At 65.2% G+C, this 23806-nt stretch overlaps 1 protein-coding gene across 31 annotated transcripts in view; it reads left to right on the top strand.

The window, feature by feature from the left end:
* The first annotated feature begins 8206 nt into the window (after positions 1–8206).
* Positions 8207–23806, top strand: part of Celf5 (CUGBP Elav-like family member 5) — a 35010-nt gene continuing 19410 nt past the window's right edge. For 30 of the 31 annotated variants that reach the window (XM_076851867.2, XM_076851930.2, XM_076851834.2 and 27 more), the window contains exons 1-2: positions 8321–8465; positions 21820–21902. In XM_076851867.2, coding sequence (XP_076707982.1) covers positions 8321–8465; positions 21820–21902 — 228 coding nt within the window. Of the gene's footprint in view, positions 8466–21819; positions 21903–23806 lie in introns of all 31 variants that reach the window. The other variant, XM_076851684.2, reaches the window with a different exon arrangement.

Genomic DNA, 23806 nt, shown 5'->3' with positions numbered 1-23806 from the left:
GCTGAGCCTGGTCCCTGTGTGGTGCTCCGGGTGCTGAGCCTGGTGGTCCCTGTGTGGTGCCCCGGGTGCTGAGCCTGGTGGTCCCTGTGTGGTGCCCCGGGTGCTGAGCCTGGTGGTCCCTGTGTGGTGCTCCGGGTGCTGAGCCTGGTCCCTGTGTGGTGCTCCGGGTGCTGAGCCTGGTCCCTGTGTGGTGCTCCGGGTGCTGAGCCTGGTGGTCCCTGTGTGGTGCTCCGGGTGCTGAGCCTGGTCCCTGTGTGGTGCTCCGGGTGCTGAGCCTGGTGGTCCCTGTGTGGTGCTCCGGGTGCTGAGCCTGGTCCCTGTGTGGTGCTCCGAGTGCTGAGGCAGTGGGAGGGTCAGGAGGGGGCAGCGCCCTAGGGGGACGCAGGACCCCTGCCCTTCTCCTCCCACACTCCCTTTGCTTCTTGCTCAAGGGCAAGGTCCACACCCCTGCCAGGATGGATGGCTTCCGTGCAGGCCCAAGGCAGGGGGCCTGCGGCCCACCATGACAGCTCCCAGACCTGAGACCAGGGTCCACAGCAAGCCTGGCCTCCAGGAGGTGATGCCCTCAGGCACTGGCCACAGCCACGGGACAATTCTCCAGTGGCTTGGCCAAGAGGCACGGGGCCTGGGCAGTGGAGGCAGCTGCCACCTGAGGCTGAGGGTCCAGAGCCGGGCATCGCCTGCCAGAGTGCCCAAGGCCCCCAGCCCTCTCTGGGTCTGGGTTCCTCACCTGTCAAACGGGTGGTAGGAGCGGCCATTAGCTACCGAGGACCCAGTGGATGGGCTCCTGCCATGAGCCTGGTGCGCAGGGAGTGCTGGTGGTGGACACCCAGTGAAGAGCACCCTGCACCAGGTCACCCTGAGCTCCAGCACGGGCCCCAGCCTGGCCGGCGCCGGCCTGCTGCCTCCTGAGACCCCACGGACAGCCTGCTGCAGGCCAGGGCCTGGTGCTGAGCGTGGGCTTCAGCATGACTAGCTGACCAGCAGGCCGGGGCGGGGCTCGTGTGCAGCCACTGCCACCTCTGTCCTCTGCACTTGGGTTCTGTCCCCTCAGAGAGTGCTGCCCAGGCCCTTCCAGCTCACAGGGACGGACCCTTACCGTGGCAGAGTGCCTCTGGAGTGGGCCAGGACCCAGGAGTCAGCAGTGGGGACTTCTCAGGTCTCGTGTGGGGACCAGGCACTGGAGCCTGGCCCCGCAGTGCTGGGCCCTGGTCAGGATCTAAGTGGCTCTGCAGAACGTATGAGGCCCGTGAGCCCCCGACACTGGAGTCTAGAGGTGGGGGCTCCCCGAGCAGGTCCAGGTCTCCTTGGAGCTCCACCCTCCCCACCTGGGGCTGACCATGGCACTGGTCCCAGAGAGTCTCAGCAACACTGCCCGGGCCACACCCAACACCCACCCTTTGGTCCACAGGGCAGCAGGGCTGTAGGCAAGGCCCTGGGGACTGGGCTGGAGGTTGGGTGGCGGGTGAGGAGGCCAGTGGGAAGCGGGCCCTCGCCGCCACCTGCCCTGGTTTCCAGGCCGGAGAGCCCCGGGCCAGCACCTCCAACAGTCCCGACTCCCTGCGGTGAGAGTCTACTTCAGGCGCAGCGCGGCCTTGGCCCCTAGGAAGCTCCTTTTGCTCTGGAGGCAGGACGTCAGTTTCCCCCGTAAGACAAATCTGCTCAAGATGGATTTAAGATTCGTTGACACGGAGGAGAGCGCGCTGTGAGGGCACCACCAAGGCCCCCAGGCGCAGGGAGGACCGAAGCTGCGCCCCGCGCCGAAGGGGGAACTGGCGCAGCTGGGAGCGGGGAGGCCCCAGGTCCACCCACCTGGAGCGCGTGGTGGCACAGTCACAGCAGCTGGGAGGTGGGAGACAGGCCAGCGACCCGGGGGCGGAGGGACGCACGGCCCTCATGTCCACACGCAAAGGGTGGCTTGGCCACGAGCAGTCAGGCTGAGACACGGCGCCCAGACGTTAGCCAGATGGGACCCTCTGCAGGGCCACCCTTAGGATCCCAGGGTCTCAGCGCCACAGAGGCAGCAGAGCTTGGTGGGTGCGAGGTGGTGTCGGGTGGGAGGGGCTGGTGTCGGAGGGGAGGGGCTGGTGTCGGGTGGGAGGGGCTGGTGTCGGGTGGGAGGGGCTGGTGTCGGAGGGGAGGGGCTGGTGTCGGGTGGGCGGGGCTGGTGTCAGGTGGGAGGGGCTGGTGTCAGGTGGGAGGGGCTGGTGTCGGAGGGGAGGGGCTGGTGTCGGAGGGGAGGGGCTGGTGTCGGAGGGGAGGGGCTGGTGTCGGGTGGGAGGGGCTGGTGTCAGGTGGGAGGGGCTGGTGTCGGGTGGGAGGGGCTGGTGTCGGTGGGCGGAGCTGGTGTCGGAGGGGAGGGGCTGGTGTCGGGTGGGCGGAGCTGGTGTCGGAGGGGAGGGGCTGGTGTCGGAGGGGAGGGGCTGGTGTCGGGTGGGAGGGGATGGTGTCGGGTGGGCGGGGCTGGTATAGGGTGGGTGGAGCTGGTGTCGGGTGGGAGGGGCTGGTGTCGGGTGGGAGGGGCTGGTGTCGGGTGGGCGGAGCTGGTGTCGGGTGGGAGGGGCTGGTGTCGGGTGGGCGGAGCTGGTGTCCGAGGGGAGGGGCTGGTGTCGGGTGGGCGGAGCTGGTGTAGGGTGGGTGGAGCTGGTGTCGGGTGGGAGGGGCTGGTGTCGGAGGGGAGGGGATGGTGTCGGGTGGGCGGAGCTGGTGTCGGGTGGGAGGGGGTTGGTGTCGGGTGGGCGGAGCTGGTGTCGGAGGGGAGGGGCTGGTGTCGGGTGGGCGGGGCTGGTGTCGGGTGGGAGGGGCTGGTGTCGGGTGGGAGGGGCTGGTGTCGGGTGGGCGGAGCTGGTGTCGGGTGGGAGGGGCTGGTGTCGGGTGGGAGGGGCTGGTGTCGGGTGGGAGGAGCTGGTGTCAGGTGGGAGGGGCTTTCGCATGGGCTGGAGAGCTCTGAGTACGGGTGGGTGGTGACTGTGGCCGCGCCTGTAACTGTGCAGTTCCATGTCACTTAGTAACAACCTCATGGCTGCAGTAACACTAGCTCAGGGAGTGACCATCAGTCACTGGATGATGCCAACGGGACAAAGCAGGCTGGACGTCCTCAGGGGTTAGCACTGGACTATGTGCGTGAGCTGCCAGGCTCCAGCCCCAGCGCAGCAGAGGACACATGTTAAAACGACATCAAGGCAGGGGCGGGCATCGTCGTCAACTGTCACCTCTGCATACCATTGCACATGCCAATCCTCTGGCAGCAACGTCACCGGGCTATGGTTTCACCAGGCCAAGGAGGTTTTGGGATTGTGGACGATCCCACGAGACCACTGTGGTACTGGGGGCCCTCGCTTTGAGGTGATGTCTGCCCTGTGCACTCAGAAATGACCCAAGCGGTAAAGGGTGTCCTTCGGCCGCCCTGCGATTCAGAGCACGGGGAGGGAGCGGGGCCTCCTGGGCTCTCTCCACAGGCATTGGGCCGGAGGGTGCATCACTGATGGACACAGGGCTCTGAGCCCGCGGGATGCCTGGCCCGGTAGGGACCAGGCGTCACCTGCCAGCACAGGTGGGGAGCTCCAGGATCCCGGCAGGGAATGGAGCCCTGTCAAAGCGCCTTCCCGGCTTCCCCGGCAAGCCCTTCCGCAGAGCCCACCCGACCTCCGCCCGTGTCCCTCCCTTGCTGGCTGCTCCCAGGGCGGTGGTTCTGCCCGGGGCCTGGCCAGGCCTCCACTCCTGAGCCACCCCAGGGCCTGGAACTTGCACCCCCAGCCTGGGCCTCCAGAGTCACTGAGTGACGGCTGCAGGTCCACGCCCGTCCACGCCCGCTTCCCAGGTCAGAGACCGCTGGTTACTGCAGGAAGAGGAGAGCGGGGTGAGGGAGAGAGAGGTGAGAGGGGATGGCCACCAGGCCAGGGGCAGGGACAGGAGAAATAGCGTCTAATGTCCTCCATCACCTTGGGTAGCAACGGTGACAACAGGTAATTGGTTTTTCAAAATAGCTAGTGGAGAGGAATTTGCCCCCAACACAAAGCCAAGGTAAACCCCGAGCGGCAGACGCAGGTTACACCCAGCCGTCCCTGTGCCAGGTCCAGGTGTGAAGTGCCACATGGACCCCATAATATCAATTTTAAAATGTTAAAAATTGAAATTTAAAGAGAAAAGAAATCCCCAAAGAGAAGTTTTAAGAAATGGCTCGTAAATCACTTTAACCCCTGATGCTCATGCGGTCAGTGCCGGGCTGAGCAGGGACATGCTGGGCAGGAGCCAGCGCTGGCCCCTGTCACTAAGGCCCTGGAGGTCAGGATGAGCAGGCTGGGGACAGGGGACACACAGGCAGCTGTAGGCGGCCTGGAGAGGCCCCTGGGCGGGTTGGAGCTCCTGGGAGAGTGGAGCTGGCGAATCTCAGCTGAGTCCTGGAGGTGGAGCTGGGGCCTGAGGAATCCCCCCGGGGCCGAGGCCGAGGGGCTGGCAGGGGATGGGTGTCCTGGAGACATGGGCACCGGGGCCCACGTCTCTTCAGTGCTGTAAGCCTGTGGTTCTCAGTTGGGAGTGACTGCCTCAGTGGCCCTGGGCCACTTCTGGGGACATGTGTGGTATTACGATGGGGAGTGTCCTGGCTTGGAGTGGGGGAGGCCAGGGCTGCAGCTCTGCACCCAGTGTCCAGAACGCCCCCAGGGAGCCATCCAGCCCCACTGTCCACAGCACTGAGGCAGAGAAGCCATGGTCTAGATCCATTTGTCCTACAGTAAACGCTGTGAGCAGCCCAGGAGGTGAGAGCTAAGAGGTGCCAAGGCCCTGGGGCAGGTTGGTAAAGACAGGATGTCCAGGGAGCACAGTGGCCAGCTGGGAGCCCACCCCAGCTCCCCAGGCTCTGCTGTCACTGGTTCCCCTCCTTCAGTGACATCCACATTGTGGGCCTCCTGCCATTGGGCCCACAGTGACCAGATCTCTTCCAGCTGATAGGAAAGGAGCGTCAGCCTCGCCACCCCACGTCCTCCCGGTGCTCAGCCTCCGGGTTCCACCGACAGCCCCTGACCGGCTGAGGCTGTCAACCAGGCCAGGGGGCAGACCCCAGGCAGAGCTGCTGGCTGGACGCTCCTGGGGGTCGGACCACTGGATTGGGCTCCTTCCCCATCTCCCACTTTTTGGGGGTGAAGGAAAGAGGAAGAGGCTGAGCAGAAAATGCCAGGCAGCTCCGGGAGGGCGGTGGGGGTGGGGTGGGGGGTGGGGGGTGGGGGTGGGGGGTGGGGGTTCTTTGGATTCTTTTAAAGACCCTCGCAGCTTCGCACACCCAGGCCCACAGGCGGGCTCCGAGCATCCTGCTCGGGTCTCCATGGAGACGAGCCTGTCTCTGGCAGTCCCCGTGCCTCGGGGGCTGGCCCTGCTCTCCCAGCCTGAGCGCGGCCGGCAGATCCGAGGCGGGGGCTGCCTTGGGAAGAACCCACCTCTCACCCCAGCTGTGCCCCCGCAGCCCAACGTCCCGCCCCGCCTGGCGGCCAGGCTGCTGTGTGTCCACAGCTCGGAGATGTCCTAGGTAGAAAGGACAGGGAGGCACTGCTGTCCAAGGGCGGGATCCGGGGTGGTTTCTGGGGGCTGCCTGGGCTCGACCCTCAGTGCTCCTGCTGGGTGACCTCAGACAAGTGACACCGCCTCTGTCTGCCTCTCAGGATGGCAGTTAGGATGGGCAGGGTGTGGGGACGAGGTGTGGGCCCCCACTCACCACAGAGTCCCATGACCAGGGGCTGCAGAGGCTGAAGCAGGAGGGTCTCCAGCCCAGCTCAGCAAGGGCTCAGCAGCTCGGCTGACCTTGCCTCAAATAAAGAAAAGGGGGCGGGGATGAGGGTCAGCGCCCCGAGTTCCATCCCCGTACCCCCACCCCAAAAGAGGGTAGGACAGATAGCGAACAATTCAGTGGGTTTTTTTTTTTTTTAATTTGAAATTAATGCTCCCCCCAAATCTGTGCTGAACAAAATGTCACGGTTTTAAATAAAGACAGAACTGGTGTGGCTGACGAGGCTTCTGGCACTGCTGCAGTCTATTAGAAATTCAAATTTAAAATAAAAACAAGGAACATGAATGAAGAAACACTTAAAAATTAAAATAAGACGAATCCGGGATCAGTACCAGGGTGGTGCTGAGCCAAAAGGACACCCGGCCGCGCTGACCGGTCTCCGTCCTGAGTGGGACCCCGCTCGCTCGCTGCGGGTGTTCCTGTTACGTGTGGTTCCCCGTCCTGGTCTGGGGACGGCCCTGGGCTGCGCCTCCCCGAGCCACACCCCAGCCCTTTCTCTTTGGCTTTGAGACAGAACCTTGCTAAGGTGCCGGGGCCGGCCGTGGACGTGCCTCCTCCCGCCTCAGCCTCCCGAGTGGCTCGGACGACAGGTGTGGCCTCTGCCCCACTCTCTTTAAAACTATTGCATTACATTTTTTATTCAAGATTTCTTTTTACAATTCTGCGGTTTTTAGTATGTTCACCAGGTTGTACCACCATCACCACCACCTAATTCCAGAACCTTCTATCACTCCAAAAAGAGGCCCTGCCCCATGAGCAGCCCCGCCCCCCCACCGTCCCTCCCAGTTCTGCACCTGTGATCCACATCCTCTCTGGACTCCCCTGTCCTGGCCTCTCCCCTGACTCCTGTCCTGGAGTCACACGCTGTGACCTGAGTGTCTGGCTCTCACTGATCCCGAGGTCCTTAGGGCCATCTATGCTGCAGCTGTCACCTCGCTCCTGTTGGTGGCTGAGGGCCGCTCCAGGTGGATGGACTAGAAATAAAATGTAGTCTATCCATGCCATGGGACACTATTTATCTGGATGGCTGAATTTTGGGTCTGAAATAAGACACCCCCCCCCACCTTTCCATAGTCCTGATGCTGATGCCACATCAAGAGCGCATGCCAGCTACAGGACCTTCCTGCCCCAGGGCCCTTGCATCGCCTCTCCACTCATGCCCTGAGTTCCCCAGCACCTTCCCTGACTTCCTCCTGCAGCCATCTCTCTGCTCCCCTGCCCCAGTGCCCCTCGTCATATGTGGCAGGTCCTACAAGTCCGCTTCTCTGTTTGTATTCACCTCCAGGGTTTGCCATGTGGATCGAATGACCTAGTACACAGCAAGCACTTAGCACAGAGCCTGGCGCATGCCAGGAGCTAGGTGGTTTGTCAACATCAAACCAATATCTGTCTCATTAGAGCAAAATACAATTTAAAGTGAGTATAAATGATACAGAGGAGAAAGGGAGGCCGTGAAAAGAGGTAATGGTGGCAGAAGGGAAGTGGGAGACCGAAGGAGGGAATCCTGCACCCTGTGGAGGAAGCTGTCCCCAGCAGAGGGCACAGAGGGCAAAATCCCTGGGCAGGACCCAGCCTGGCATGCTGGGGGCTCTCGAAGACTCCAGGTGGCCGTAGCAGAGGGAGGAGAGAGGGCCCGGGCTGGCTGTGAAGGGCCCTGTCGGCTGCAGAGAGGACTTGGGCTTTACTCTGGGGACATCTTTGGAGAGTTTTCAGCAGAGGTGACACGATGCCCTTAGAGCAGTTGTCCTAAATGTGTCAATATATTTCCCAATAGTTTAGGCACTGTGCACGACGGCTGCGGTGATGTCCAAAGCCTGTCACTCTGGTTGCAGTTGCTATAAATACGATCTTTGCTATTTTTGTTAAACAAGTCAGAAACCTGGGAGCGCTGAGCGCCGTGCCCGGCCACAGCAGAGTGGACGCTGTCCTCGTTGCGGGTCTCCCGTCGTTGGCTCCGACGGGGCGCATGCCCAGGGCGCCGGAGCAGGGGGGTGGGGTTGGCCCGGCTGGGCTCCCTGTGGCTGCCGGGCCGGGCCCTGCTCCTGGCTGCCGCCCAGGACCCCTGGGGAGGGCGCCCCTGGCCAGGACTCTGCAGGTGAGCGCGCACCGCAGGCGCCGGCGTCCGGTTCTGTGGAGGCCGCGCTGTGAGCGCTCCCCTGGCCCCGGGAAAGCGGCCAGCCTCTCGCCCCCGCGCCCGCAGGCCTCTGGCCCCCGCCGCCCCAGCCCCAGGGCCTGCTCCCCACGTGCCACCGGCCTCTGCTCCCCGCTCCCGGCCTCGGTCTCCCCGCGCGCGGCGCGGGCTGCAGTGCGCGCGATGGCCGCGCGGGGCCGCTGCGGCGCCGCCTTTGTGGTCCAGCGGCGGCGGGCGGGGCGGCGGCGGGCGGAGCGCGTCCCCAGCCGAGTCGCCGCCGCCGGCCCGCGCCCGCCATGGCCCGCCTGACCGAGAGCGAGGCGCGCCGGCAGCAGCAGCAGCTCCTGCAGCCGCGGCCCTCGCCCGTGGGCGGCAGCGGGCCCGAGCCCCCCGGGGCGCAGCCCGACGGCATGAAGGACCTGGACGCCATCAAGCTGTTCGTGGGCCAGATCCCGCGCAACCTGGACGAGAAGGACCTCAAGCCGCTCTTCGAGCAGTTCGGCCGCATCTACGAGCTCACGGTGCTCAAGGACCCCTACACGGGCATGCACAAAGGTGGGCGCGCCGCCCGCGCCCCGCTCCGCCCCACCTCGGCCCCGGCGCCCATCCCTGCCGCCTCCTCCCTGCGCCGCGCTGCCTGGCGTCCGCTCCCCTCCGCCCACCGCCTCCCCGGGGGCGCTGACAGAGCCGAGCCGCCCCCTCCCCTCCGCCCCCTCCCGCCTCCCACCTTCCTGCCGCTCCGCTGCCGCTGCCTCCCATCCTGTCCCCGCAGCCTCTCCTGCCCCGTCCTTCCCGGCTCCCCGGACCCCCACCCTCTCCTCCCTCCCTCCCTCGCCCGCTCCGGAGCCGCCGGGACGCCCACCCTCCGCCCCGCGCTCCTTCCCCGGCCCAGGCCCCGTCGGGGAGGTTCGCACCTCGGGCTCATCGCTTTGGGGCTTTTCACGAAGCCGGGCGGCGGGCAGGTCGCCGCCGTGGGGACGCGGATGCCCAGGACCCCGGGCTGAGCCCATCGGTAACTACAAAGAGCGCGGGCGGGGGCCGGGGAGCGCCGCCCCCCCCCCCCCCCCCCCCGGGGCTGCAAACGCCCGCGCTCTCCGCCGCCCGCCGCCTCCGTGGCCGGCGCCCCCTCCGCCGTGCCCCGGCCCTCCCCTCCCTGCGTCCACCTTTGGCTCAAGTTAAACCTGGCCGACCGGTCCGAGGCCAAGACAATGAACCCCAACTGTGGGACTGGGCAGAGCCCCAGTCCTGGGGTGGACCAGGAGGAGGGAGGCGTGGGCGGCCTGGAGGCAGGTGGGAGGGAGGTGGCCCGCCGCCCTCCCTGGCTTCTCCGTCTCCTGGCATCTGGGGGGGCGGGGTGCCCAGCGGTCCTGGCCCAGCCCTGGGCTCCGATTGTGGGTCCAGGGTCCTAATGTGGGTGTTTGACAAGCTTTCTGTCACGTGCCGGGGACCCAGTGCGGACTGCCCAAGCTATATGCTGGACACATCTGGGTCCCCATCCTCCAGCAAGACCCTGGGGGGCCTTAGAGATGGACCAGGGCCCGTGACCTATTTCAGACCCGGTGCCCATCGGCCCGGCTGCTCCAACCCGGGCAGGAATGCGTGGTCCGGAGGGGCATTGAGGGACAGGTGCAGGCCCCAGGCGGGATGGACCCCAGGCTTGTCACCGCAGCCAGACGCCCACCTGGTATTGGGGGGAGGGAAGAACCCTTCCAATCCCCCTCTTCAGAACCAATACCGCCCCCCAAACGGGGGGCTGAGAAACCTAATGCCTTGGTGTGGCCAGGAGGGCAGAGGGTGCAGGGAGGGGGGCATGGTTAGGCTCCGGGTCCCTGGCTGACTGGACCCCCCACATGGCCATTTCTAGGAGGATCCTGTTGGGAGGGGGCCATCCACGTGGCCCCCAAACCTTGCCTTGAAGGGCTGCTGGGGGTCTGGGCAGGGAGACGGGAGGGGGCTGGGGGCTCCTGTGGCCCCTCTCTCTTTTTCTAATTTTTGAATCGCCTGGAAGCTGGCGGACAGGAGAGGAGGGTCCAGGGGGGCCGCCTGACCTCAGCCATCCAGCAGGCGGTGGAGGGGGGCCATGAATGTGCAGTTATTTTTTCTGGCTGGAGAATGTTGGGGTGATGGCACCCAGGGGTCTTTGGACTTAGAGCTTTCTGGGAAGGTGGAAATTGAGCACATGATGTCCCTGACAGGTGGCCCTCACCTTCCACATCTTAGAGGTCCTGAGTCAGCGACCTGGACACAAGGCTGGGAGAGACAGGGAGGGGCTTTACTTCCTATCAGAAACGGGCCCAGCCCCGGTACCCTCTGGGACAGGGGGTCCCCTCCTGTGCAGGGCCTGGCTGCTTGGTGGGAGAGAGTTGGAGAGCAAGAATGCGGGGTGCTGGGAGCCAGAATCTGCAATCTGGTCCTGCCTTTGGGTTCAGCTGTGTGACTTCTGGCCAGTAGCTGGCCCTCTCTGGGGCTCTGCCAAAACGGGCTGGAATGATGAATGAGAAGCCAGGATGCTTGGGAGGAGAAGTCTGGGCCCCTCCTGCCAAATGCTTATCTTATTTGGCTTCATTTCTGGGGAGCCAACAGGCTGCAGCACCCTGTCACCATGGGCAGGCTCCGAGCAGCGGCGGTGGGGTGGACCCAGTCTTCCCGGGGGCAGGGTCCCTGGTTCCTGGGGGTCCTGTGAGGCTGCACTGGGGCAGCTGTGATGGTCACAGAGGAGGTACCCCTCGTGGGTCACACCTCAGCTGTGTCCAGGGGTCACTGGGCGTCTCACTTGGCACCACTGTCCAGTTTTTGGTTTCCCCTCTCCGGTCCTTTAATCCCCGCTGAAGGCTGGTCACTGAGAGGGGCTACCTGAGCACACACGGGAGACCGAGGTGCAGCGGCATACTCTGGTGCCCAGGCCAGCCAGAGCTGGGCCCTGCCCCCTGCCCCCCCCAGGCCAGGGGAGCCGAGGTTCATCCCTGTGGCACAGGTCATCCCCAAGCCAAGGGGTGGCAGGACCGTGGTGCCAGATGACCACTGTCAAGGGTGGGGTGGGGGCGCTGGCGCTGAGGCCACAGGAAGGCGGGAGGTCAGGTGGCCTGTGTGGGGTTCTGGGCAGAAAGCGGGGTGCTGGGCCTGGGCCTCAGAAGCAGGCATGGAGCCTGGGAGGAGCAAGACCTAGGAGAGGCCGGGTCAGGAGAAGGAGCGGGCAGGGAGGCCAGGGCCTGGCCCCCAGATCAGGGACTCCTGGCCCACCAGGCCAGGGACGGGGGCTGCGATGGGTTCCGACGTCCCCGCGGCCCTGCGCCCGCCCTGCCCAGGAAGGCGCCCGATATAGCGTCGCGCTGCGCAGCCCCCATTTATGGCAGGGCTCCGCATTTGCATGTTAATGACAATATTTGTCTTAAAGTGGAGGTGGCGCGGGGCGGCGCGGGCGGCTCACGGTTGCCATGGGAGCACCAGCTGCCGGGGAGGGGGGCTGGAGCCGCCGCTGGGGCGAGATCCCGCGTGACGCCAGCCCAGCCCCAGGGAGGCGCGGGATCCGGTGCCTCGCGCCCCTCGGTAGCCGGGTTGGGTCGGCGGGGCCTGGGGCGGCCACCAGGGTTGGGGCTTTGTGGAAGGGACCCTCCCTGGAGGTGGCCTCCAGCCAGGCACACCCCCCTTTAGGCAGAAAACATCTCCTGAGCTGTGCTGTGCCCCTCACTGGGGTGGAGCTGGCCTGGGCTGGAGCCCCCGCCTCCACCGGGCAACCGACTTGGGGACACAGGGATGGGCAGAAACAGAGAGCTGTCCTGCCATGTCCCAGGCTGCTGGATGTGACCTGTGGCTCGCTGGCGGTGAGGGCCCAAGGCCCTGCTCCTGAGGTCGTGAGGCCAGGCGGCTTCCTGGGGGCGGTGGGCCTGGGGGCAGCTGCAGTCTGGCTGCTCTGCATCTTATTGGCTGTGTGTTCCTTGGAGGTGTCTTGGTGTCTCTGACCGGTGCGCCTCCCAGCTCAGGGGAAGCCACAGGCTGAGGACTGGTTTCCCCTCAGCTCCAGGCACGTGGTCAGCGCTTGGCCGCGGGGCACTGGACTTGCTTGGTGAGGCTGAGACCTGAGGGCGAGGAGGAGTGTGGATGGGAGAGCTGCCCTCGCAGAGGGGACAGTAGCAGGGAGCCTGGAGGAGCCCCCTGGACGTCTGGGGGGACGCCGCGTTGGCCCTGTAGGAAGGGAGCCCGCGTTCACCCTCCCCTCGGTCGTCCCCTCAGCCGGCACCTCCCCAGAGCCCCTGGGGCCTTGCCGTGCACAGCCTGGACCTGAGGTCAGAGCCCCTCACGGACGCCTCTAGCCGCAGTGGTCAGGGTGGGGTTGGAGAGGGGACTGGGGTGGAGGACCTGGGCAGGGAGGCGGCTCTGCCTGGGGGCCTGGCTGGTCACACCGGGGCTTTGCAGGATGGTGGAGTTTTCGAGGTGGAGAGAGCACAGACGGACACTGTGTTCTGTTTGGGCCTCTGCAGGGCCAGTGAGGTGGACGTCTCTGACCTGCGTGTGTGCAGAGGGCAGTGGGCTTGCCAAGGCCTGGACCTCCCAAGGGGTGCTACTGAGTGGAGGGGGAATCAGGCCGGCCTGAGGCTGGAGAGTCAGCAGCTGCATTCTGAAGCTGGACTGAGGCTGCAGTCTCCCCGGAGGGCACTGGGGAGCCATGGGAGAGTTCAGAGCAGGAGAGGAACTAGATCTGCGTGTCCAGATAACTGCCACTGCCACTGCCCCCCAGCCTCCCAGCCCCCCAGCCCCCCAGCCCCCCAGCCCCCCAGCCTCCCAGCCTCCCAGCCTCCCAGCCTTGTTCCAGATCGGCTTAAATCCCGTACCCTGGATGGACAAAAATGGGGCTCCCTGTTGGGGTGGGCCAGGGTGGGGCAGGTGCGGGGTTGCAGGGGTTCCCAGGGAACCAGCTGCCCGGCTCCACAAGCAGCAGGTGAGGAGTGGCACAGCCACCCCGCTGGCCGCGCCTCCCGCCGAGCCCGGCACCGTGGAGGGGCTGAAGGAAGAGAGGTGGTTTGTGGTTGTGAAAGCAGAGACGGGGTCAGAGCCCTGGGGAGGCTGGCCGTCCTTGACTTCAGGTCACTGGGGCCCGAGGGAGGGCTGCGAGGTTTGGAAGGCACTGACCAGCGGTAGTCCAGCTGGTCTGGGGCCACTGTCCTGAAGTGGACGGGCAGGGCAGGCAGACGGGGCACAGACAGAAGCCAACAGGCAGATGCGACGCGGCGGGCGGTGGGTGAGGACTTGAGGGATGGAAGGTGAGCGGTGGGGGGAGGCCCTGAGTGGGTGGACGGACATGATGGAGGGTGCAGGGTGGACAGAAAGATGGTAGGAAGGCGGGTAGGTGGAGCTGGGGGCAGGGCCGCGCTGGGGGCCAGGTGGCTCGGGAGGCTGAGGCAGGAGGATGGCGAGTTCACAGCCGGCCTCAGCAATGTAGTGAGGCTCTGAGCAACTCAGAGAGACCCTGGCTCTAAAAAAAAATGCAAAAGGGGCTCGGGGTGTGGCTCAGTGGTCGAGGGCCCCTGGGTTCAGTCCCCGGCTCAGAAAGAAAGAAAGAAATATGGACAGATGGAGAAATGGGTGGACGGATGGACAGGTGGAGGAATGGACGGGTGGATGGATGGGTGGAAGGATGGATGGATGGACAGGTGGATGGATGGATGGGTGGATGGACAGGAGGATCGATGGATGGATGGATGGACAGGTGGATGGATGGATGGATGGACAGGTGGATGGATGGATGGATGGATGGACAGGAGGATTGATGGATGGATGGATGGATGGATGGATGGATGGATGGATGGATGGACGGACAGGAGGATGGATGGATGGATGGATGGACAGGTGGATGGATGGATGGATAGGTGGATGGATGGATGGACAGGTGGATGGATGGATGGATGGATGGATGGACAGGAGGATGATGGATGGACAAGTGGATGGATGGGATGGACAGGGGATGGCATGGATGATGGATGAGATGGACAGGTGGATGGATGGATGGATGGATGGATGGATGGATGGATGGACAGATGGTTGGATGGATGGATGGATGGATGGACAGGTGGATGGATGGATGGACAGGTGGACGGATGGATGGATGAATGGACAGATGGATGGATGGTCAGGTGGATGGATGGATGGATGGATGGAAAGGTGGATGGATGGACAGGTGGATGGATGGACAGCTGGATGGATGGATGGATGGATGGATGGATGGATGGACAGGTGGATGGATGGATGGACAGATGGTTGGATGGATGGATGGATGGATGATGGACAGGTGGATGGATGGATGGAAAGATGGATGGATGGATAGATGATAGGTGGATGGATGGTTGGATGGATGGGTGGATAGAAAGATGGATGGATGGGTGGGAAAATGGATGGATGGGTGGATGGATGGAAATTTGAATAGCAGTATGGCTAGATGAAGAAGTGGGTGGAAGGACGGATGGACAGATAAGTGGAAAATGAATGAAAGGTGGAAGGATGTGGAGTGGATGAGTGGGAGAAGAGATGGAGAGTGGGTGGGTGGGTAGACGGGAGGGGGTGGGAAGGGTAGACGGGTGGGTGGGTGGGTGGAGAGGAGCGTAACTGGGTGCAGAGTGGAGGACGGATGGAGGGGAGTTTCTATTGCTAGAAAGGGGAGGCGGGGAGGGGACAGGGGAGGCGGGGAGGGGACAGGGCAGGCTGGGTGGCTCCTGGGGGCTGCGGGGGAGGTGGGGCCTGGAGGCTGTGGGCTCATGGGCACCCTCTGCTGGTGTGGAGGGTGGAGCCCAGGGCCAGGCCAGAGGGACAGCGGAGCCCAGGGCCAGGATTCTCCTGAGCCTGCTCTGTGTGCTGTCCCCAGTGGCCAGGACAGGCGCGTCCAGATCCTGCAGGGCTCAGGGTCCAGTGAGGTTGTGAAATGCACACTCAGATGGTGACCAGAGCTGTGCTGGGGATGCAGGTGCCAGCAGAGCCATTTGTGCCTGTGCAGTGTGTGGGCTGGTGACACCGAGGGCCAGTCCTCTGGGACTGGAGAAGTGGGGTAGGGACAGGGGGAGGCAGTGCAGGTCATGGCTCAAAGAGGTCCTGGAGCGGACGGGTCAGGGGCAGCCTGGACACTGTCAGCATCTGACAGCGTCAGACCCCAGAGCTACCAAGGAGTGACAGAAGTCTGACTTACACAGGAAATAAAGACGGGAGTGACAAAAGGAAGTCATTTTATTTAAGACATGGTGTGTGTGTGTGTGTGTGTGTGTGTGTGTGTGTAGGCCATTAGATCAGAGGAGCAGGCTTTAGTGACCTGGGTTGTCCCAGATGGTCTGGGGTTTCCTGAGACGCAGACACTCATCACCGGCTCATCTTGTGCCCAGCTTGGATTCAAGTCCAGAGATGGCTTCTGACTTGCTGTGTGGCCTCCAGGAGGCTGGTCTGCCTCTCTGAGCTTGGGCCCACACATCTGTAGCATGAGGACAGGAAGAGCTGACAGTGAGAGGATCTGGGGAGGTGTGGGCAGTGTCTGCCCAGGGCGGGGCCCCCTCCTGCACCCAGCCCAAGGGGATGGCTGCCTGTCCTAGGGGGCACTTCCCTGGGGTCCCCAAGCCCTCAGTCCACCTCGGCTTCGTGTGTTTCTTTCAAACTGCCCCCTCCCTGGGCCCCCACCCGAGTATTCCAGGGTCATCACAGCAAATGACCAGAGCTGGGGGCTTAAAACCACGGGCGCGTCCCCTCCCCACCCTGGAGGCCAGTGCACAGGGCTGTGCGCTCCAGACTCCTCTGTCTCTCGCAGCTCCGGGGGATGCCTGGTGTCCTGGGCTTGTGGCCGCAGCACCATCCCTGCCCCCATCTTCACAGGGACATCTCTGGGGCTGAGTCCCCTCCCTCCCTCTTCCCCTCCCCTCCTCTCCCTGTTAGAGTCTGTGAACAAGTCAAGATGGCGCCCGGCATTTGCAGAGGGAGGGGTTGTGGCATCTCCCTCCCCCTCCCGCCCCGCCCGCCCCCTCCTCTCTATCCCTCCCCCTCTTCCTCCCTTCCCCCTCTCCCCTTCCTCCCCTCCCCTCTCCCTCCCTCCCCCTCTCTCTATCCCTCCCCTTCTCTCCCTCCATCCCTCATCTCCCCCTCTCTCCCTCCCTCCCTCACCTCCCCCTCCCCCTCTCTCTATCCCTCCCTCCCCTCTCCTCCCTCTCTCCCTCCTCCCTCCCTCACCTCCCCCTCTCTCCCCTCCTCCCCTCCCCCTCTTCCCCTCCTCCCCCTCCCCCTCTCTCCCTCCTCCCTCCTCCCCCTCTCTCCTCCTCCCTCCCCTCCCCCTCTCCCCTCCCTCCCTCCCCCCTCCCCCTCTCCCCCTCCTCCCTCCCCCTCTTCCTCCTTCCCTCCCCTCTCCCCCTCTCCCCCTCCTCCCCCTCCCTCCCTCCCTCTTTCTATCCCCCCCCTCTCCTCCCTCCTCTCCCCCTCTCCCTCCCTCCCCTCCCTTCCCCCTCTCTCTATCCCTCCCCCTCCTCCTCCCTCCCTCACCTCCCCTCCCCCCTCCTCCCCTCCTCCCCCTCCCCCTCTCTCCCTCCCTCCCTCACCTCCCCCTCTCTCCCCTCCTCCCCTCCCCTCCCCCTCCCCTCCCCCTCTCTCCTCCCTCCCTCACCTCCCCCTCTCTCCCCTCCTCCCCTCTTCCCTCCTCCCCCTCCCCCTCTCTCCCTCCCTCCCTCACCTCCCCTCTCCCCCCTCCTCCCCCTCCCCCTTCCCCTCTCTCCCTCCTCCCCCTCCCCCCTCTTCCTTCCTTTCCCCCTCTCCCCTTCCTCCCCGCCCCCTCCCCTCCCTCCCCCTCTCTCTATCCCTCCCCTTCTCTCCCTCCCTCCCTCATCTCCCCTCTCTCCCTCCCTCCCTCACCTCCCCTTCCCCCTCTCTCCCCTCCTCCCCCTCCCCTCTCTCCCTCCCTCCCTCACCTCCCCCTCCCCCTCTCTCCCCTCCTCCCCCTCCCCCTCTCTCCCTCCCTCCCTCACCTCCCCCTCTCTCCCCTCCTCCCCCTCCCCTCCCCCTCCCTCCCCCTCTCTCCCTCCCTCCCTCACCTCCCCTCTCTCCCCTCCTCCCCCTCTTCCCTCCTCCCCCTCCCCCTCTCTCCCTCCCTCCCTCCCCTCCCCCTCTCTGGCGCTGGGGGGACCCAGGGCTCACTCATGCTGGGAGCTCTCCCAGCCTCCTCCCGGGCCTTGTCCCTGCATTTGGTGCCCAGCTGGTCACCAGGACAATCTGATCTCATCGCAGGGTCCTTAAAGTCTGCCAAGACTCCTTCTCCACATATGGCCACTGCCACCCGACCAGGACACCTTCAGGGCACATGTCCTGCCCTCGCCCCCACAGAGCCCTGCCTCAGGCCCCTCTCTCTGTCCCTTCCCCTGGGCCCAGCTGTGTTTGCCTGACGGTGACCTTGGCCGTCTGCACCCCAGGCCGGAGCCAGGAGGCCCTTCCCGCACACCCCGATCCAAGTCCTGCTGACCTCCAGGAAAGGCCCTGTCCAGCACGGCCACGCCCCCCACCCTCCGGCTCCCCAGCCCCATGTCCCTCCCTTTGCCCAGGCGGCCCCGCCCCGCCCAAGCCTGGGGGTCTTGGCATCGCCCAGCAGCCTGGGTCTTGTCCCCTTGCTGAGTAGGAACAAGAGGACCCACAGCCACCTCCGCCCCTCACAGAGAGCTGGACACAGGGGTGTCCTCGTGAGCAGGGGCCAGGCAGGGACTGAGCTGCGGCCCCTCCCTGTGTGTGACCTGGGCCACTCTGCGTCTCAGGCCCCGGGGCTGCCTTGCCCGGCCTCCCCAGGGGCAGAGCCTGGGAGCCGGATGACCCCGGGGCTCACTTTACCTAGGAGCCCAGCTCTGGTGTCCAGGGGCCGTGGTGGTCCTCCTGGTCTTTCCCTAGATGCTCTAAAGCCGCCTTTGTCTTAAAATGGTCGAGCTCTGGGGTGAATTTTGGGGACGATGGCAGCGCCGGCCCCTCCAGCAGTGGGTCGGCGGCCCCAGGTGCGTGGACAGGAACTGGGCGGCGCGTCAGAACCCCTGGGCTCAGGTGCCAGGTCCCCTGGACCCCCTGGGCTGTCCAGCATCATGAGCCTGGGTTCCCCCACAGGGTGCAGAACCCCCGCCCTCAGAGTCCCTGCAGGAAGAGGGGCTCAGCTCGTGCCCGGGGTGGCCGCCCGTCCAGGGCTCGGCCTCCCTGCGGTCGCTGTTCTGTGGTCTACAGCAGGGACAACACTGCGGCTGGGCTGGACCTCCCGGCCCAGATCCCATCCCTGGCCCCTGGCCGTGTGACCTGGGGGCGGGGGTCTCCTTGGCTGTGAAGTGGGTGAGGGTAGGCAGGGTGGCACGTCCCCTGTGGGTCGTGGGAAACGTTGAGCCCAGAGACTCTGGGTCCAAGGGAAGAGGGTCTCCGTGTGCAGGGCCTCAGGGTCCCAGCGGGAAGTGTCCTTGTCCCCCGGGGCCGCTGAGGGGGACGTGGGTGTCAGGACGGCCTCTCGGGGGCTGCCCCGGCGCTCCACCCCGGGGACCCGGGTCTGCCAGCCTGGGCAGGGCTGCCGCACACCCAGCCCCGGCCCCGTGCCATCGGCAGGTGGGTGACCAGGGCTGCAGGCTCGTCCTGGCGGGTGGCGGGTGGGCTCAGGCTGGGCCCACGCAGCAGAACAGACCCCGCAGCTGGAGAGGGGTCCTGGAACCTTAAGGTCCCCTCAGGGAAGGGGACCGCCACCCTCCGTCACGTCCTGGGCACACTTGGGGAAGATGCGGACTCCAGCCAGGTGCCCAGCGGTCAGCCCGGAGCCCACGGAGCTAGCTGCCTGGGTTTCATCCCGGATGTCCCCCTTACCACCCGTGTGACCTCAGGCAGGGGGTGTCCCCTGTGTCCCCGGCCGGCCTCTGTGAAGGGGGACGGTACTCGCAGCTGCTTTCTGAGCTGCCGGGCGACGGGGTGAGCGGGCACCGAGCCTCGGCCCTTTAGTGGTGTTGGTGGGGGTGGCTGGGGCGGGGGACTCCCCTCGCGGGACGGGTGGTGTCCCCAGCACGGGCAGGAAATAAGAAGGACTTCTCCGCCTCTCGTGTCAACCTCCCGGGCTGGGGTCACCGCCGGCCGCGCACTGGGGGCGTGAACGCCAGGGCCGTCCCGTCCAGTGCTGGGGGCCGGAGCCGGGCACCACGTGTGGGCAGAGCTGGCCCCTCCTGGGCCCTGGGGAGCCCATCCTGCCCGCTCCTCGTGGCCGTGCATCACCCCTCCGTTCTGCCGCGCCCCGTGCAGCTGCCCTGGGTGTCTTCGTGGAGACACCCGTCACAGGACCAGGGCCCCTTAGTGACCTCATTCCAGCTGGTGACGTCGGCAGCACCCCCCGTCCCAAATGAGGTCACCCGCAGGCTCAGGAGGTGGGACTTCAGCGTATGAATTGGAGGGTAGGACACAGGTGGGCCCAGACGAGAGCCAGGGCATCAGTGGGGAGCGTCCACAGGTCCCCTGAGGGGACACGGAGAGCCCCAAGGCCCAGGGGAGCTGGGGCCGCCTGGCCGCCGGGCACTTCAGCACCGTGGACAGCGGCGCGGCGGCTTCCAGGCTTCTCTGGGCCCCTCCCTGGGCCGAGCTGCTTCCCGAAGCACCCCGCCCCTACGGCCGCCACCCGCCAAGTCCCGCAGACAGGACTTCACGGGCGAAGAAGGTCGGGAGGGGCCTTTGTGCCCGCAGCCCAGTGTCTTGCGCTCACGCCTGATGTCTCTCAGGCCAGGGCTGGCCGTCTTACGGACTCCTTCCCCGGAGAACGTGGGGACTACAATTTGGAAAATGAAATGTCAAAAGGAGGCCGGAAAGGCCACCACAGGACAGCAGACGTCACCTCCCTTGTGCCCAGAAGAGAGCAGGAGGAATCCCTGAAGTGCTCCTGAAGCCCCGAGGCGCCCACTCTGCCCAACCACGGATGGGCGCCACTCGCGGCGGACGCAGGGGACCGAGCGCCAGGCCCCGTGGTGGGGACGGAGCGGTGCCATCAGTTCACACACTGTGGGAAGGACTCGGTGGACCCCGTCCCCTCGGGCAGCAGGGGGACCTGGTGTGGCCGCCCCGCCCAGGACGCCTCAGCACAGAGCCCCGCGCCCGGCGGCAGGAGGGCGGGTGTCCACTGGTGCTGCGCCTGTCCCGGGCGCAGGCCGCGTGTGCCCTCCGCACCCCGCCTGTGCCCACAGATGCCAGCCCAGGCGCACACAGGTCCCAGCCGGGAGGCGCCTGTCAACCAGACGCGGGGTCGGGGACGGAGCGCTCATCCTGAGGCCGGGGCTCTCCCTGGGGCTGGGGCTGGGGGTGGGGACCCCAGGGCTCTGGAGGCTCCTTCTCCACCTGGGAGACGTCACTGGCCTCAGGGTCATGTCACCTGTGCCCCTCGCCACCTCACTTGGGGTAGGTTTGAAATGCACACCAAGAACGACGTTTTTGGTGGCCAGACAGACACAACATGAAGCTCACCCTGTCCGCCGCTTTCAGTCCCCACCGTCCATCTCCCTGTCCCCGTAACATTAGCCCAGTCCCCCCCAGCAGGGCACCCGCCATGCTACTTCCCGTCTCTGTGGACTTGGTCAGCTCTGGGACCCGATCTCAGGGGACTGGCAGCTTTGTCCTCCGCCCGCCTTCTTCACTAGCGGGACATTCTCCAGGCCTGAGGTGTTGGGTGTGTCAGACCTTCACTCCTTTTCAATGCTGAGTAATATTCCACCAGGTGAGGACACCGCGGTGTCTTGTATTCACCTGTCCCTTGGGTTACGCCCCTTCGTGGGTGCCCGAGGCTCAGTTCTCCGGGGAATGCCCCCCGAGTGGGATGCTGGGTCATGTGGAAAAGCTACACTTTATTTCTGAGGAACTGTCTGTCAAACTGGTTTCCAGAGCGGCTGTGACCCGACACCCGGCTCAAACGGTTTCTAACTGTTAGAGACCATTTTCAGCTCTGCCTGGTGGTCCCCGTCCCTGCCAGGGACTCGTCACACCGGGGCGGGGACGCCCCTCTCCCGCCCACTGGGTCAGTGGTGGACACGGCTCACCACACTCCTGTGGGGCTGAGGGGGACCCCGCAGAGCGCTTCTGGGCGATCATGGGACGGAGGCGGAGGCCCGGGTCGTTCCAGAGCCGCACCCAGGGCCTCGCGTCACAGGCAGCGGCCGAGGGGCGCCAGGTGGGGAGGCCTCCTAGGAGCGGCCCGGCTCCTGGCCAGCGTGTCCAGAGGCCTCGAGCTGCGCGGTCCTCCCTGGCCTCTGGGTTTGCCTGGCCCCTCTGCATCTCCTGCCTCCACACCTCCGGTCGCACTCGGGGGGCGCCAGCCTCAGCCCGGTCCCTCTCCCGACTGGCCCTGCCCTTTACCGCCATGCCACACCCTCCAGCGGCGTGTCCCTTGGTGGCCTGTCCTGTGGCCCCGCCATCTTCTCGGGCCTGGCCCGGCGATGGCCCTCCCGCCCCACGCCAGCCCTGCTCACCGCAGCCGGGCCTCCTCCCTCGCGCCCCGTCGCACCCTGGAGGGAGGTGGCTGTGGGTGAGCCCGGCTGCCCTCCGTCGTGCCTGGCCAAGGCGCAACTCAGCGGCGTTCAGTGCCCACCCCGGGCAGCCGGCACCGGTCATCTCCAGAACCTTCCATGCGCCCGGTGGCAGCTCTGTCTCATCGAGCTGCCCATGCCCTCCCAGCCCCTGTCCCCCACTTCCTGTGTCTGTGGGTGTGACTACTCCAGGGACCTCGTGTGACAGACCCTGCAGTGAGCGTCCCTTGGGTCTGGATCATGTCACTGACAACTTGTGCAGCGTGTCAGAGCTTTGCTCCTGTTCCTGGCTGAGTAGTACTCCAGCATGTGTCCATCCATCTGCTGGTGGACGTGGGACTGCATCCTCCACTGTGAGCGTGGGCTCTTCTCCTAACATCCCTGTTCCTCTCCCCCAGGCTGTGCCTTCCTCACCTACTGTGCCAGGGACTCCGCCATCAAAGCTCAGACTGCCCTACACGAGCAGAAGACCTTGCCCGGGGTGAGTCTCTGTGCTGTCTGGGGAGGTGGGTGGGAACTTGCTCTCAGCCTTGGGGTTCAGGCCCTTCCCAGATCAGATGTGAAGCCCATGGCCTCTGACCCAGAAAGAGAGCTAAGGGCAGAGGGCAGAAGGCACCACCAGGTGGCATCGGCCGGGGCCTCCTGCAGCTGCGCTGTGTATTTCGAGGCATGTGTGGTTGGCCAGGTTGTTTACTGCACAAGTGCCTGGCCCTACATGCAAGTGTCACTGGCCTCAGAGATGAGGAAGCTCAGCAGGCGGAGGCCCCGGGCAGGACCCAGCTGGAGGCCCCGGGAGGAGCCTGTGGCTGCAGCAGAGGAGGTGAGGGAGCCGGGTGGGGACCGGCAGGTGGCGCAGCCCGGTGGGGCATGAGGAGCCCAGATCCCGCGGCTTTTCCCATAGAAAGGAAGCAGGGCCACGGGTCCTTGTGGAGCGAAGGCAGCCACAGCCTTGGTGTGGGGACGGCTGTGTCCCTGGTGACCAGGAGGCTGGCCTGGACACTGTCCCTGGTGAGTCCTCCTGTCCCTACTGGGTGCCAGCAAGGAAGGTCCGCCTGAGCCAAGTCCCTGGGCCCAGGGAGCCTCAGGGGGCCTGCGGGCCTCAGCTCAGGGCTCTGGGGCTCCCCGTCCCTCTGGGGCTCTGGGGGACCCCGCCTGACAGTGGAGAGCGGGGTGCACCTCGGGGCGGAAGGCGTGGCTTGCGTTGGACTCATTTCAACAGGTCGGAAGGTGCTGGGTGGCCTCAGCTCGTTTGAAAGAAGGAAAAGCCCCTTTGGGGTGGCTGCGGCTCGGGTGACAGGCACTCCGGTTGCCACTTCAGTGACGGTCTCTTCTTCTCCAACGTGTCCTTGCTGTGTGACAGCGGGCCAGAAACTTGGTCTCTCTGTTCTTTGGGCCTGGAAGAGGGCAACATGTCAGTGTAGAGCAGGTCATGGAGGCTTCGTTGAGGAGGTGACGTCTGGGAAGAAACAGGATGTTGGTTTTGTTTTGTTTTGTTTTTTCGTGACTATAATGAAATACCAGAGGCAGGCTGGTCCCTAAAGAAAAAAAAAAAAGGTTCATAAATAAAGCTCACGGTTCTGGAGGTCAAGGGCATGTCACTGACATTGGCTCAGATGCGTGAGGATGCCGTGGTGATGGCGTCACACGGCAGGAGGTGGGAGAGGAAGAGTCCTGAGATGAGCCAGGAAGCCAGAGGGAGGGGAGGAGGGAGGGCGTCCAGCTGGCCTCCCAGGAGAGCCCTGTCCACACCTCAGGGACACGTCCCCAGGGACCTGAGCGGCTCCTCCAGGCCCATCTCTCCAAGCCCCCCCAACACTGGGGACCAAGCCCCCAACATGTGACCTGGGGACAGGCCACCTCCCAACCCGCAGGTGACAAGAAAGGGTTCTGGGCAGTCGGACAGCACGGGCAAGAGTGACCTGGAGTCTGTACAACGAAAGCCCCAGACCCACGCTCCTCCTTGGACCCTGGCCAGCACCGCCCAGCCCAGCCCGATTCCGGAGGCCAGCCCAGGGGCAGGGGTGGGGAGGGGTGGGGGTGTGACCGACCGCCAAGGGCCGCTCTGCCGCTGGGTCACAGGCCACCCGCGAACTCGCGGTTCCAAGCAGGAGCTCTGGGAGTGGGTTCGCCGTGTGGTCCTGCCGGGAGCTGGCCTGGGCTGTGGCCAGGCGTCACAGGACTTTGATTTGGTGGGGAATCTGCTTCCAAGCTGGCCCCTCGGGTGGCCAGGGGTCGAAGGCCTCAGGTCCCCGTCGCGGGCAGCTGGCCTCCCCAGAGCTCGGGGCCACGTATGACAAGGAGGGAGCTGGCCTCTCATTCTCCCCGCGCTTGCCCCTGGACAGTGGAGACTGAGACAAGGACAGAGGGACTCCCCAGTGGGCCTCA

The sequence above is a fragment of the Callospermophilus lateralis genome, chromosome 1 (assembly GCF_048772815.1).
Source record: "Callospermophilus lateralis isolate mCalLat2 chromosome 1, mCalLat2.hap1, whole genome shotgun sequence".
In the NCBI taxonomy this organism is placed as follows: domain Eukaryota; kingdom Metazoa; phylum Chordata; class Mammalia; order Rodentia; family Sciuridae; genus Callospermophilus; species Callospermophilus lateralis.
Note: the sequence above shows the minus strand (reverse complement) of the source record. Positions and strands in the feature narration are given on the sequence as shown.